A 15416-nucleotide genomic window follows, 5' to 3' on the forward strand; every position below is an offset into this window, starting at 1 on the left:
TGATGAAGGCACAGATTCAGAGAGAGAAAGTGATTTGCCCAAGGCCACACAGAGAGCTAATTAGAAGCAAAAATTAAAAGATGGGAGGGGTCTATCTGCCATGTCCCTGCTCCTCTGCCTAGTCTTGGCCATTTCTGAGGTCTCAGCCTGCCTGTTCCCTGGAGAAGCTGCTTCCGCCACACCTCCTGGCTCCAAACATGGGTCTCTTTACTCCCAGCCCCAAACTCTGCTGTTTCTAGCACTGACCCAGCTCTACACTCCTGCTTCCAAAGGCAAGAAGAATGACTCCTACATCCTGGCAAGTGAATACAGTCATAGCTATTACCATTCATTCTCCTGCAAGTGAAGCCAGGGCCTTCAAAGCAGGGAGAACAGAACTTTACCAGAAGCACACTGTAGGCATTTTCCCACAGAATCATGTTAATGAATATTTGGGCAGCTGTGGGGGGCGGTCTATGCCCTGGGCCCTGTTTGGTGAATGAGGCAGTCAGGACCTTGCTCTGAGCCCCCACCCAGAGTCTTACAGGATTGCCAAGAGAATCAAGTCCAAAGTCCTTGTTGTTCTTGTTCCATCTTACACAGCTTCCCACTCCTGTCACCCTCTCCAGACCAGGCAACATCTCTCCTACCCTGTAGTGCCTCCATTCTACCCGGGAGGCCAACCATCCCAGCTCCTCCATGGGCGGGCAGCACACGAGGCTGCATTCACAGCTGGGGCCTGGCCTCAGGTGGCCTGTGTTCAGTCCTGAGCATCTCACTCTGAACACTGAAACCGCAGTGAAGCGGAAGTGAGAAGGCTGGAAACTACATCCCGTGAAGGCGGAAGGAATGGAGGAATGTCTTCCCAGAATAGGAAAATAATTAATGGGGCATTGGCACTGTGCCTGGCTCCATAAATGTTGAATGAAAAACAAAACAGCATTCTTTGAATATCTAAGGGGCCATCATGTGGCAAGGAAGCTGGTTTCTGTTTGTTTTTAGGGGGGGGTGGGTAGGGTGGAGGGGGTATTGGGGGGAGCCAGTTAAAAGTTGTAGGAGGCAGAGTTTTACTGAGCAAAAGGAAGAGCAAAAGGAAGGCTGGGAAATATTCAGTCAGCATGGACAGAGGGCTGGGGTAGGGCCTGGGGCTCCCGGACAGTACTGGGCTGACCTCCCTGCCTCCGAAGATGCACAGCCCAGCAGAGCAGGTGCGCTAAGGGCCCATCATAACATGGTGTGGGGGGTGCGAAGAGGACCCTGGAGATTCATGGTGACAATGATGACCATACACAGGACGTCAGAAGACGGCACCTCCCCAGGAAGACTGAGGCACATCCCCTCCCCATGCTGCCCACCCTGCCACCCAGCTCCAGCACAGTGGTCAACTCATGGCCAAACCTGCTTCACCCATACATCCCACTCCACTATTGGATAATTATTTTTTTAATAGACTCTGTTTTTTCTAGAACAGTTTTAGACTCAGAGAAAAATTGAGAAGATAGTACAGGCACTCAATTTCCTGTTAACATCTTGCATTAGTGTGATACCTTTGTTACAATTAATGAACCAATAGGGACACATTATCAATAACTGAAGCCAATGGGTTGTTTAGATTTCCTGCCTTTACCTAATGTCCTTTTTCTCTTCCACTATCCTATCCAGGACACAATATTACATTTAATGATCATGTCTCCTTGCGCTCTTCCTGGCTTTGGCAGTTTCCCAGAATTACCTTGTTTATAATGATCTTGACAGTTTTGAGGAGTACTGCTCAGGTGTTTCATAGGATGACCCACTATTAGAACGTCTGACTTTTTTCTCATGATTAAACTGGGGTTATGGGTTATTGGGAAGAGGACCAGAGAGGCAGAATGCCATTTCCTCACATGACATCCCACTTTTGTCGTCTTCTATTAAGGGGACATACAGCAACACGATTTCTACTGTCGATCTTGGCCTTGATCACCTGACTGAGGAAGCACTTCTCATTCAGTGGGTTTTCCATTGAAGATTACTCTTTTTTCTTCCTTTCTATACTGTACTCTTCGGAAGGAAGTCACTATGTGCAGCCCACACCTAAGGTTAGAGTTATACACCATCTCCTTTAGGGCAGAGTACCTACATAAATTATCTAGAATTCTTCTGCATGGGAGATTTGTGTCTACTCCCATTTATTCATTATTTATGCATTATATCAGTGTATACTCATGGATGTTTATGTTACACTTTGGGTTATAATCCAGTACTACTTCATTTGCTCAGACTGTTCAAACTGTTTCAGCTTTGGCAATTGGGAACTCTTTCAAGTTGGTCCCTGTGTTCCTTGGATTTGCCTGTCCCCATAAATGTAAGGTTTTTTCCCCAACACGTCCTTACTTCGTGCTACTACAAAATGCATCAGGGTCATCTAGTATACTTCTTGCTGTGGTCCTAGAATTAACCATTCCCCAGGGAACCCTTGTTTCTTTGACCGAAGAATGGTATTAGGAACTAAGATCTGGGCTCTAGGTGTGCTCTCTGCTACTGGTGTGCCATTTCTTTTAGGCCCTGTCAGCTAACAGAGCAAAAGATATATGTTTATACATATGTCTATAAGTGTTTCTATATGTGACCATCTGTATCTATATTAAGCTAAACATGAGTACATCCTGATGTCTGCAACTCTAATCTATCACCGTCATTCTAGCCTCCTCCCCTCGCATATCTGTACATCTCCACTCCAGTAGTGAAAAACCTGGCTCCTACCTTCTGCCACTCATTACTTAATTGATCCATTTCAGTGTACATGTATAGCAGTGTCAGAATTGTTAATCCACACACTCATGGAAAAAAATTTGTCACAGAGTACGATGCTCATGTGTAGCTCCTCTTGCTTTTAGTCTTAGAGGTTCCACTCATCTCAGAAGTTACTTAGGTCAGCAACTTTTTCTCCCATCCTCTTCACTGAGGTTGTTTCATTGCTAGATTCTCTTGTCAGTCTGCATTCCTTCCTAGTATTCCTCTCCCCATCTCCTGATTTTTTTGTTGTTGTTACAAATTGCATACATTAAGGTTCACTCTATGCTGTAAAGTTCTATGGGTTCTGACAAATACTTAGCGCTCTGTATCCACCATTACTGTCTCATACAGAGTAATTTTATTGCCCTAAAAATCCACTGTGCTTTGCTTACTTATCCCTCCCCTGAACTCCAAACCTCTGGCGACCATTTTATTATCTCCACATTTTTGCCTTTTCCAGAATATTATATAATTGGAATCATATAATACTTAATATTGGCTTTATTCTCTTAGAAATGTTCATCTAATTTTGCCATGTCTTTTCATGGCTTGCTAGCCAATTTTTTACTGACAAATAATATTTCATTGTATGGATTTACCAGTTTGTTTATATTGAACTTTACATATAAATTTTAGCATCAGTTTGTCAATATCCACAAAATAACTTGCTAGAATTTTGATTGGGATTGCACAGAATCTATACATCAAGTTGGAACAAACTAACATGTTAACAATTTTTTTGAGTCTTCCAATCCATAAACATAGGATATTTCTCCATTTAAATCTTCTTTTAATTCTTTCATTATAGGTACATAAGTTTTCTGCATATAGCTCCTGAACATATTTTGTTAGATTTATACTAAGTATTTCATTTTTTGGTGTCATTGTAAATGGCACTGTGTGTTTTATTTCAACTTTCAAAGGTTCATTGCTTTATACCCTGTGACCTTGCTATAATCCTCTATTAGCTTCAGGAGGTTTTATTTGTTCTTTGTTATTGTTGTTTTTGATTCCTTGGAATTTCTATAGAGACATCATGTCACCGGCAAACAAAAAGAGCTACCTTTTTTCCTTCCTAATCTTATGTATTTTATTTCCTTTTCTTGTCTTAATGCACTAGCTAGGGCTCCCAAAACAATGTTAAATAGGAGTGGTCAGAGGGGACATCTTTGCCTTGTTCTTGGACTATTTTAAAGCAAGTCCCAGATGTCATAATCATTTTATCTGTAAATATTTTGCTATGTATCTCCCGAGAAAAAGGACTCTCAAAAAACATAACCACAATATCATTATCATATCTTTAAAAATCAACAATATTCCTCAATATCACCAACTCTAGAGTAAGATGTTTTTAAATCTTTACTTTCATTACCTAGCACCCCAGCCCATGGTGGTACACACTCTATCGTGAACAAGGCTCTCTGCACACCTACCAAGATTTCTCCTTGCTCCACAGTATGGATCTTCATGTAGGCCCCTACTGCAGCCTCCTTGGGGAGATCGCCATACTTGGTATTGATCATGGAACAGTCGATGAAATGAGGACACCTGGATCTGAAATTTGACAACTTGTTAGAACTCGTTTGTACCACAGCCAGTTCATGAGGCCCTGGATAATCAGCCCCCACTTTACTGCATACTGATATCAGCCCTCTTTTCTCCCAGGTAATGAGAAAACTCAAAATCAAGCCCTGGGAGACTGTCAGGAATTGGAGAGGTTTAACTGGGAGAAGCCTTGCGAGAGGACACAGAACCCCTTTAAACAATAGAAGGCTGTCATACAGAAGGAGCTGAGGATCTTATGTACCTGAGCCAGGCCTGACGGGTAAGTTCAGGCTGGCTGACTTACTGCTCAACACGAGGAAGGGATTTCTAAGTCAGAGTTGTCTGAAAGTGGAACAGACTACTTTGAGAAAGAGTAAGCTCTGTGCCCCTGGGGCCACAGCAGAGGCTGGGGCTCTTCTTGACAGGAAGGTAGAGAACTGATGGCTTTGTTTGTTTATTCATTTGTTTACAAAAACAGGTTTCCCTGGGAGGTCAGTAGACTCTGTGCTCTGTTCATGCTGGAGTGCATTTTACACAGGCAAGCCTATTGTGCTTTCTTTGGTCTCAGGCTAGGTGGAAGGAAGACATGGTATGCTATCTGGATTAGAGGCAGGGAAAAGATTATTTATCAGCTGAATCATAGCTGAATTCACCTAACAGATACACAAGGCAGGCTTTCATTCTCATCCCCAAGGACATGCCAAGCATATGTCCTTTATTTTTTCTACAGTGGGACCAAACTGTCCCCTTTTTCCTTACTGATTAACAGCAGAGAAACTAAGTCTGTTCCATCTCTACTTTCAGAAGAACAGGGACTGGAATTTCAAGCACTGGATCCCTTGGAAAGAATATCCATCAGAGGGAAAAACAGCAAAGCAATCATGGGGTGCTCATCATGGCGACAAGCAGGCTGGAAATAGTACTAAGCAAAGGATTCCAGTGAAGCGGTCCTTGGGGCACCATGGAGACTGATGTCATTATTAGCATTGCTGTGATTTTTTTTATTTCATATTTAATGGTGGGGGCAGTGCAGGTTATGCTGCTCTGGGCCCAGCACTGAGCTGACTCTAGGCCAGTGCCTGCTAAGTGTCCCTTCCTCTCCAGGAAAGGCAGAGTGCAGCCTTCACTGTGAACCCACTTTGTTCCTGTCATGACGATAGTACCAGATAACAAGACTGAGTACTAACAAGCTGCTCAGGTTTGAATCCTGGCTCTGCCACTTCCTACCTGTGTGACCTGGAACAAGTAACTTAATCTGTCTCTGTACCTTGGTTTTCTCACCAGGAAAATAGGAGTGATAATAGCAGCGCTTACCCCATAGGGTTGTTGTGAGGATTTCATCAGATCACCCAGTACCAGGCACAGAGTATTCCAACAGTGTTAGCTATAATTATCATTATCTCATTTAATTGCTGGTTTACAACAAACTCGAGACTTAGATACTGTTACCTACAGATCAGGAAACTAAGGCTTAGAGAGGTCAAGTCCCTTGCCCAGGGACACACAGCTAAACAGTGGCCAAGCCTGGATTTGAACCTGGCTTGAATTGACTCCAAAGCTCTTACCTACTGCTTCCCTTAGATGAGCAGAAGTTTCTGAAGAAGCTCAGAGTCAAAAAGGCCCAGTGATACAGGCAGAATGTCATCACCAAAAGATGTGTCCTGCTCCTTCTTCCTCAAATGGGTTCCCTGAGAAAGGAAGTAGCTGACCATCTAATGTGGCCCCAAGCTGGAGGCAGAGAAGGCAGCCCCTGGGTATCAAACCTAGGACCTCTCTAGGCTGCCTTCTGCACATACCCCAACCTTTGGGGTCAAGCCGATTGCTACCTCTCCTCCCTTCACGGCATGCCTGACATTCTGCCCTGAATGTCGTTTTATATTTCTTTTCAGCGAGAATCTGGACATCTTCTATCTGTCAAGAGTAAAACTTACTTGATCTTTGAGCCCAAGGTCTTTGGGAGAGTATTTCCTGAAGTTTTAATTTTCCTACTGAAGCTGGATCCCTGTTGCCCCTGGGCTTTCTGGAGATGCAGAAGTTTCAGAAAACTAAAGTCCTGTACAGGGTATGATCTGATCTGGAATTCCTTAAATCTCTCCACAGGAGACAGATCTGTTAGAGAAAGCATAAGAAAACACATTAATGGGTCTTTGCATATATGAGGATTGCAGTCGTGGTGCTCGGAGGTATATCATAGTTTCCTGCCTGGCTAACTTGATGCATGTGGAAATTAAGAAAAATAGAAAAGAAAAACAGTGTGGCATCCAAGTATTGTCCTTCTGTGCCAGGCCCTGAGCTAGAGCTTTTATATCCATTACATGCAGACAAATGTCATTAGCCTCATTTAAGAAACAAAATGAGAAGCAGAGTTTAAGTCACCCAGGAAAGGGCTGAAGCCTGGATTTGAATCAGGCCTATCCAATTCAAAGCTCATGTTTTTCCACTAACAGATCACATTTATGTGGGTTTCCAAACTGGGATTGGGGGCAGGTGCAGCAATGAAAGATAAATGGAAGACCAGCCATGGAACCTTGGACAAGTCCCATAGTCTTGTGACACCCTCCTAGGACTACTGTAAGAATTATAGATAAAATGTGCTATGCCTAGCACAATATCTAGCACATAATAGGCCCCCTTTGAGAGCTGCCAAAAAGAACTCCAAGAGAATACTACTCAGAAATACTATGCAGAGTGAAAGGAGCCAGAGGAATCATATGAGGACACATATGAGGTTCCATTCACATGAAACCATAGGAAAGACAAATGTAACCTAGAGTGACAGAAGGCAGAGCAGTGATTGCCTAGGGCCAGGGGTGAAGGATAGAGATTGACTGGGAAGGGGTAGAAGAGAACTTTTGGGGGTGATAGAAATGTTCTATAACTTGACTGTGGTAGTTACAACAGATTTAAATTTGTTAAAATTCATTGAACTACACATTTTAAATGTGTGCATTTTATTGTATGAAAATTAAACCTCAATACCAATGATTTCTATAATAGATCTCCAGTGTTAGAATCAACTATTAAAATTAATGTTAACAGAAATAAATTCAAACTACACAAGGAGTAGGCCTCAATGAACAGAGCACATACAAAAAACCATGAGTACAACCTACTTGGAAGGCATTTTAGCAATATTTGTTAACATTTTAAAAGTGCATAGTCAGTACAGACTGGACCAATTACTTGATCTAGTAATTGTAAGAATTTATCTGATATGTTTTCTTGCAGAAGTATGCAAAGATAAGCACATCAGGAAATTCACCATAGTGAGGTAACAGTGAAAAACTGGAAATAACCCACAATATCCATAAAAGGTTATTGGTTTAATTACGGTACATCCGTACAAAAAAAAAAAAAAAACCCTCATCTATTAAGAAACATAGATCATAAACAAAATGAAAAAACAACCTATGGACTGTGAGAAAATATTTGCAAATGATGTGACTGGCAGGGCTTACTTTCCAGAATATGCAAATAGCTCATATAACTCAATCAAAAAATGGGCAGAAGACCTAAATAGACATTTCTCCAAAGAAGACATATAGATGGCCAATAGACACATGACAAGATGCTCAATATTGCTAATTATCAGAGAAATGCAAATCAAAACTACAATGAGGTATCACCTCACACCAGTCAGAATGGCCATCATTAAAAAGTCTACAAATGATAAATGCTGGAGAGGGTGTGAAGAAAAGGGAACCCTCTTACACTGTTGGTGGAAATGTAATTTTGTGCAGCCAATATGGAAAACAGTATGGCGATTCCTTAAAAAACAAAAAGTAGAGTTACCATATTATCCAGCAATCCTACTCCTGGGCATATTTCTGGAGAAAACTCTAATTTGAAAAAATACATTCACCCCAATATTCATAGCAACACTACTTACAATTATAGCCAAGACATGTAAGCAACCTAAATGTCCATCAACAGATGGAACTGGACAAAGAAGATTGTGTGTATGTCTACATATATACATACAATGGAATACTATTCGGCCATAAAAAAGAATGAAATAATGCCATTTGCAGCAACAAGGATGGACCTAGAGATTATCACACTAAGTGAAGTCAGAAAGAAAAAGACAAGTATCGTATTGTATCACTTATGTATGGAATATAAAAAAATTATTAAAATTTGAGCCTGTTAATATAAAAACAGAAACATACTCACAGACAGAAAACAAACTTATGGTCACCAAAGGGAAAAAGGTGGGGGAGGGATAAATTAAGAGTTTAGGATTAGCAGATACAAACTACTATATATAAAATGAATAAACAACAAGGTCTTACTGTATAGCAGAGAGAACTATATTCAATATCTTATAATAACCTATATAGTGAAAAAGAATATGAAAAAGAACATATATATGTATATACATGTATATGTATATGCTATACACCAGAAACTAACACAACATTGTAAATCAATTACACTTCAATAAAAAAAAGAAAGAAACATAGATCTAGACTTCTGCTTCTTGCCAAATGGAATAACAGGGCCTAGATTTACTCTTCCACCTGAAAGTAATAAAATACTAGTATAAATATGTGAAAAAATGGTTTTCAAGACATTGGGCATCAGGCCACGAAGAACACTTATCCCTGCAGGACAGAAAACAAATGGGGTGAGCCCTGTCACTGCCCCAGCCCACTGCCTAGACACTTTCTGGGCAGTAGTGCAAGAAATGGGAACCCAGGAGGAGCCCAGCAATCTCTCTGAATTAATGACAGAACTGAGTGTCCAGGGAGGACAAGGAAGCTAGGGTTCACAGAGCTGCACACAGAGAGAACTCTGAAGATCTGATGGACTGCTTTCATCTCAGCTGAGTACTGAGCAGCATAGGTATGATGTTAGGGAACCACCAGTGGTAGGCAGCCCTAAGATGGCCCTCGGTGATCCCCACCACCTGATGGCCACACATTTGTGAACTATCCTCCCATTAAATGTGGGTTGGACTTGATTCTAACAAATAGAATATAGCAGAAGTGATGGATGTCACTTTTGAGATTAGGTTAAAAAGACGGTGGCTTCTGCCCGGGGTATACTCTGTGTTGCTCTCTCTCACTGCTGGGGAAGCAAGCTGCCATGTCATAAAACAGCCCTGAAGAGACACCCACAAGGTGAGGGACTAAGGTTTGCAAATAGCCATGCAAGTGAGCTTGGAAGTGGCTTCCTCTCAGCTGAGTCTTCAGATGAAACCACATTCCTGGCAGACAGCTGCAACCTCATGAAAGAACTTGAGCCAGAGGCACCTGGCTAAGCCAGGCTCAAATTTCTGACCCCCAACAGAAACTGAGAGATAATATGTACTGTTTAAGTCACTAAAGTCTGGGATAATTTGTTACACAGTAATAGAGACTAAAATACTACCCATGGCCAGGGGAAGAACCACCCAAAATGATTAGAGGGATAAATCATCAGAGCTCACACAGGACCAGAAATAGTTCCTATTCCCAACAGCTAGAATGGAAAGCCTCACAAGCCATGGGGCACTGTGGAATACTCAAAATGATTTTGTCTCATGAGTGGGGCAAAACTAGCTCTAGGTTAAACACTGCTCTGATCTCACCTAACAAAGCCTATAAGCTAGTCTTCAAAAGATTAAAACATTTCCAAGTAACTTAACTGCATCTTAGAATAAATCTCAGAAATATTAACAGGAATTTAAAAATATGCAACACCCAAGACTCAGTTTCTAGCATTCTGTGAAAAATTACCAACCATGTAAAGAAGTAGGAAAATATGAACCATATAAAGAGAAAAAAACAATGAGTTGCACTGACCCAAAAATGACACAGATGACATAATTAGTGTATAAGGACATTAAAATAGTTATTATAATTGTATTCCAAAGAGGAAATTTTGTATATATTAAGCAGAGACATGGAAATTACAAAAAAGACCCAAATCAAACTTCTAGATATGAAAACTGCAGGGTCTGAAATGAAAAATACACTAGATGGGATTAATAGCAGATTAAAAAATGCAGAAGACTAGTGAACCTAAAGACACAGCAATAAAAATTATCCAAAAAGACAGAGAGAAGAAAGATTAAAAAAAAATTAATAGAGCATCAGTGAAACAATCTCAAGCAGTCCAATTTACAGTGATTGCGTCCCCAAAGTGGAGGAGAAAGAAGGAAAGATAGAAAAAGTCTTGAAAAAGTGGTCAAAAAATTCCAAATCTGATGAAAAATATAAATCCAAAGATCCAAGAAACTCAATGAACCCCAACAGAAACATGATGAAAAATCTACCAAAGCCCAATGTAATCAAATTGCTTATAACTACTGAAAAAAATTAAACCAGCTAGGGCAGAGTAGTGGTGATCACTGTATAATGTATAGAAATAGTGAATCACTGTGATGTGTACTAGGAAACAACATAGTGTTGTAAATCAATCATACTTCAAAAACAAACAAATTCATAAATATATTTAAAAGCAAAAGTGATAACGATGCATTCTAAGGTGTTTAACACAGGGTCGAATATATAACAATAGCACAAAATCTGAGGGGAGAAATGGAAGTATATCGTAAGGTTCTGATTCTATATGTGAAGTGACATAATATCACGTGAAGGGAGACTGTGGAGAGTTAAAGGTATATACAACAAACCATAAAACAACCACTAAAATAATATGATAAAGAATTATAGCTAATAAGCCAACAAAAAAATAAAATGGAATCATACAAAATAATCCAAAAGAAGGCAGGGGAAAAAAAGAATGTATTTAATATCACTGAAATGTGTGCTTAAAAATGGTTAAGATAGTAAACTTTATGTTATGTATATTTTGCCACAATAAAAGTAAATTGGGGGAAAATTGTGTGGGATGCAGCTTTTTCCTCTGGTAGATTGGCAGTAAAAAAGAGAAAACAAAAGAACTGACATGGGAAGAGAAGTGAAATTTACTGAGCACCCACCAGGCCCTGTGCACATACGACCTCAGTCAGCCTTCCTAGTAACCTGCGTGGTAACGACAGTGAACAGCTACTATACACTAAGGCAGCTAGGTAGTGTTCTAAGAGCTTTATATACTCATTTGCTTAATTTTGTGACAAGCCAGTGAGGTAAGGACCATGAGTCACATTTTGTAGTCTCTGAGGGCATCGGTGTGCAGGGACACAGAGTCATTTGCACAGTACCACACAGGTACGAAGAAAGGACCCTGGTTTCAAACATAGTTTGGCCCCTGGGCCTACGCTCTTAACCACGACACACAGCTACAGATCCTACGAAACCAGGCCCAGAGGCCTGCCTACTCACCAGCCTCCCTGATAATTAGTGGGATTCAAACCCGCTCTATCTAGCTCCAAGCTTTCTTCCACCCCCCTCCCTAGAAGAACCTGAAGCAAAGGGGAACGGCTGGAAAGAGCTGCAGAGGTGGGCAGGTGCCTCACCTGGCAGGGCCGCGTGGACCTGGTTTCCACAGCTGGTACAGGAAGGGATGGAACCAGACAACTTTCCAGGCCTTTCTAGCTCAAGGTGTCTAAGATTCTGTGAGCTGGACACTGGGGACTGATGGGACCAGGTGCCCCCTGCCGTGCTGCCAGCTGCCCCCTGCCAGGTGTAGACGTCTGCTTACCCTTGAGGTGGGTGTTGGAAGGCCTGTCGTCCACCAGCTGCAGGTGCTGCCAGATCCACTTGTGGTAGAAAGGCGAAGTCTCAAGGTTTATCAGCCGCAGGACTTCACAGCTGCCCTGGATGCATCAAGGGACACGAGCAGAAGGATTAACCCCAGCTCCAAGCATGCCAGTTTTAGAAGATAAGCTCTCTTTTGTTTTACTTGCTTAATGCAAGTGGCTTTTTTAAAATGAAAATGTTATTTACTCATCATAAAAAATTCAAATAGCTAAAGAGGCATGAGAACTAAAAAAAAAAAAACAACACATCATTGAGGATGTTATTGGGACAAATGGTGAAAGTGATTATGGATTGTAGATTACATATTATAATATCAATGTTAAATTCTTGGATTTCAATAATTATTCTGTGGTTAATTTCTGATCTTAGAAAATAATCCCTTAAGTATACAGGGGTAAATGGGTATGATGAATGACACAACTCTCAAATGATTCAGGCAGGAAAAAATTGAAAACATGTATTAAAGCAAATGTGGCACAATGCTGCCAATTGTTGAATCCAGGTTAAGGTTATATAGAAGTTCTTTGTACTGTTCTTGCAAATTCTCTATAAATTTAAAATCATTCCAAAATTAAAAGTTTAAAGAATATTCAAGCCAAGAAGAACATACAGAAAGTTAAAACTATGTTAATCCTAACACCCAGAAATAACAAGTAGTAACGTTTTGGTGAACATTATTTCAAACATTTCTCTATAAGCATATACGATGTATATACACAATTTTTCACAAATGAGTCCTTTTATGTAAAACAGACTCTTGTAACTTTTAGAAAAGCTCAATAATATATCAAGGACATCTTTTTATGCCAAGCAGTATGGTTCTATGGTTTTTTTTTAACAGTTTTACTTCTTTTTTTTTTAACTTTTTTTTATTGAGTTATAGTCATTTTACAATGTTGTGTCAAATTCCAGTGTAGAGCACAATTTTTCAATTATACATGAACATACATATATTCATTGTCACATTTTTTTTTGCTGTGAGCTACCATAAGATCTTGTATATATTTCTCTGTGCTATACAGTATAATCTTGTTTATCTATTATGTAATTGTTTTAATGACTATATTATTCTATGCATGCCATAATTTATATAAAATTTTAAAAAATATTCAGTTGAGCAAAGAAGTCAGACACAAAGAGCACATACTGTATGATTCCATTTACATGAAGTTAAAGAATAGGCAAAGGTAATCTGTGATGACAGAAGTCAGAAGAGTGGTTACTTTGGCGGGGGATTCTGCCTGGAAAAGGATATAAGGGAGCCTTCTGAGGTGCTGAAAATGTTCTCTATCTTGATTTGGGTGATGCTTATACAGGGGTACACATATGTAAAAATTCATCAAGCTGTAACGTTTAGATTTGAGGTCTTCGTTGCATACATGTTACACCTCAAGAAAACACTTCTAAAGATTAATATTTGGTTGTTTCTAATTTGCCAGTATTACATATAACTCTGGTTTTGTTCATGACAGCAAAATCCTCAGTTAAAAACACTCACCACCTTCCCAAACTTTCCTACAATGGGGGTGGCAGTGACCCAATTCTGGCCAGTGAGATCTAAGTGGAAGACTGATGGATAAAGCTCCCAGGAAAGCTATGGCTGTCCTTCCCCCTACCCTCTGCTTGAAACTAAGATGTGAAGACTAGAGTTGGAACAGCCATATTGTGATCATTAAGATGAAGGCCATAACTGTGGATGATGAAAGGAGAAGCTAGAAGGGGTTCGGGTTCTTGATAACATCCTAGGACAGCTGTTCTGGCCCTGGATTGCTTAATTTGAGACTATTACTTAATACTGTGAGCTGCAGTGGACAGCAACTTAACTGATAACCTTGTACCTACATCTTAATGCCCACAATGGTCATTAAGGCAGTTCACAAGTACTAGAGTTTTCCTCCCAGGCACACGGCAGGCTTCTACTTGTCCACCCTTTCAATTAGGCATGGCCTTCTTACTTTGGCCAATTTCCTCAGCAAAGTGAATTGTAATATTCTGGGTGGAAACCTTAAAAGCCAGTACTTGACTCTCAGTATTACCTTCTTCTGTCTATTTGATCATGGAATCATGGGTCAAGAGTGGCCCATGCCTTCATGTGACCTAAGTCCCTGAGTGATCATAAGGAGTAAGTCCTCCTGCTGACCTGCTATGACCAGGCAGTGGGAGGAAGGAATAAATCTTTGTTAATCCACTGAGATTTTTAAAATAATTGCAGCATAATCCAGTTTATCCTAATGTAATACCTATGCTTGATTATCTCCTTGTGATTAATTTCTAAAGGTATTATACATGTTTTAAGTTTTGATACATATTGCCAAATGGCCCTCCAGAAATGTTAGACCAGTTTACAGTCTCTCCAACAGTGCATAATAGAACATGTTGAAATACATCTTTGTTATTACACTGACAATCGGGTTTTCACAATCCTTTTAATATTTCCTAGTCTGAGAGGCAAGAAAGACATGTCATTTTTCTTATTATTTCATATCCTTATAAAATCTTACCCTTTTTCAGTAGGAAATCTAAGAGACATGTTATAAAGGGCTAAGGTTCAAGATAGATTACACTTGAAGGGGAAGGAGAAGAGATCATTTAATAAGCCCTTATTATATTCTAGGCATCATGCTAGGAGCTTTAGTCAATATTCATTCAACAAACATTTATCCACCAGGAACTAAAGGTTCTAGAGAAATACATGTGAACAGTTTTCTCTGCCCCTCATGGGTCTTTAATCACATCTGTATCTGTGGAGAAAGCAATTTCACCATGTGTCCTCAAATGATAACCTGTTCAAAACGAGTTGATTATGGGCATTAATTATGTCTGCAATGCCAGCGAGAAATCATGTTCTCCAATTTTCCTGGGTCCCAAGGACACCCAGCCACCTGCTGCTGATTTCTCCCTCTAGTGGCAATATGAGTAAACTACAGGAGTGGGGACAACTGCTTTTAAGATGAATGTTTTAGCAGCTGGCCTGGTGAGGAATAAAAATGAGAAAAAACAGCAGTCCCTTTAGAAGTGGCAGGTGCTAATGCCAGCCAGAGGGGGCCACACCAGAATATGGCCTGGTATTGCCAGAAATTAGAATTTTTATATAGAATCTTCACATTAATGATTAAATATGCTTTTAACAAAACACTAGAAGGGACAAACCAAATTCAGCTGCTAGTGAGGAGGCCCTCTACCTGCACACAAAGCGACACTTTGTGACATCTGTATTATTTTTCTCAGAATGAAGTTCAAACATTAGAATTCACCTATGATGCTTATTCAAATGCAGATTTCCAGAGTTAATGAAGCAGAATCTCTGGGGCAAGGAAGAAATCTGCCTTTTTAAGAAGCACCCTAGGTGTTCTTACCAAGATTTGAAACCTCTTCCCTTAGATCAGGGTTCTCCAACGTCAGTGCACATCAGAATCACCTGGAAGCAGAAGTCAGAACTGTCAGAACACAGATTACTAAGCCCCC

The 15416-nt window shown here is 40.3% G+C and overlaps 1 protein-coding gene across 1 annotated transcript in view; it reads right to left on the minus strand.

Moving 5' to 3' along the window:
- Nucleotides 1-15416, minus strand: part of CNBD2 (cyclic nucleotide binding domain containing 2) — a 44514-nt gene that overhangs the window by 7386 nt on the left and 21712 nt on the right. The window contains exons 8-10 of the mRNA XM_031433900.2: nt 11893-12007; nt 6234-6411; nt 4191-4311 (exon numbers count right to left, since the gene is read on the minus strand). Of these exons, the coding sequence (XP_031289760.1) occupies nt 4191-4311; nt 6234-6411; nt 11893-12007 (414 nt within the window). The remainder of the gene's footprint in view (nt 1-4190; nt 4312-6233; nt 6412-11892; nt 12008-15416) is intronic.

The sequence above is a fragment of the Camelus dromedarius genome, chromosome 18 (genome assembly GCF_036321535.1).
Source record: "Camelus dromedarius isolate mCamDro1 chromosome 18, mCamDro1.pat, whole genome shotgun sequence".
NCBI classification, from domain to species: domain Eukaryota; kingdom Metazoa; phylum Chordata; class Mammalia; order Artiodactyla; family Camelidae; genus Camelus; species Camelus dromedarius.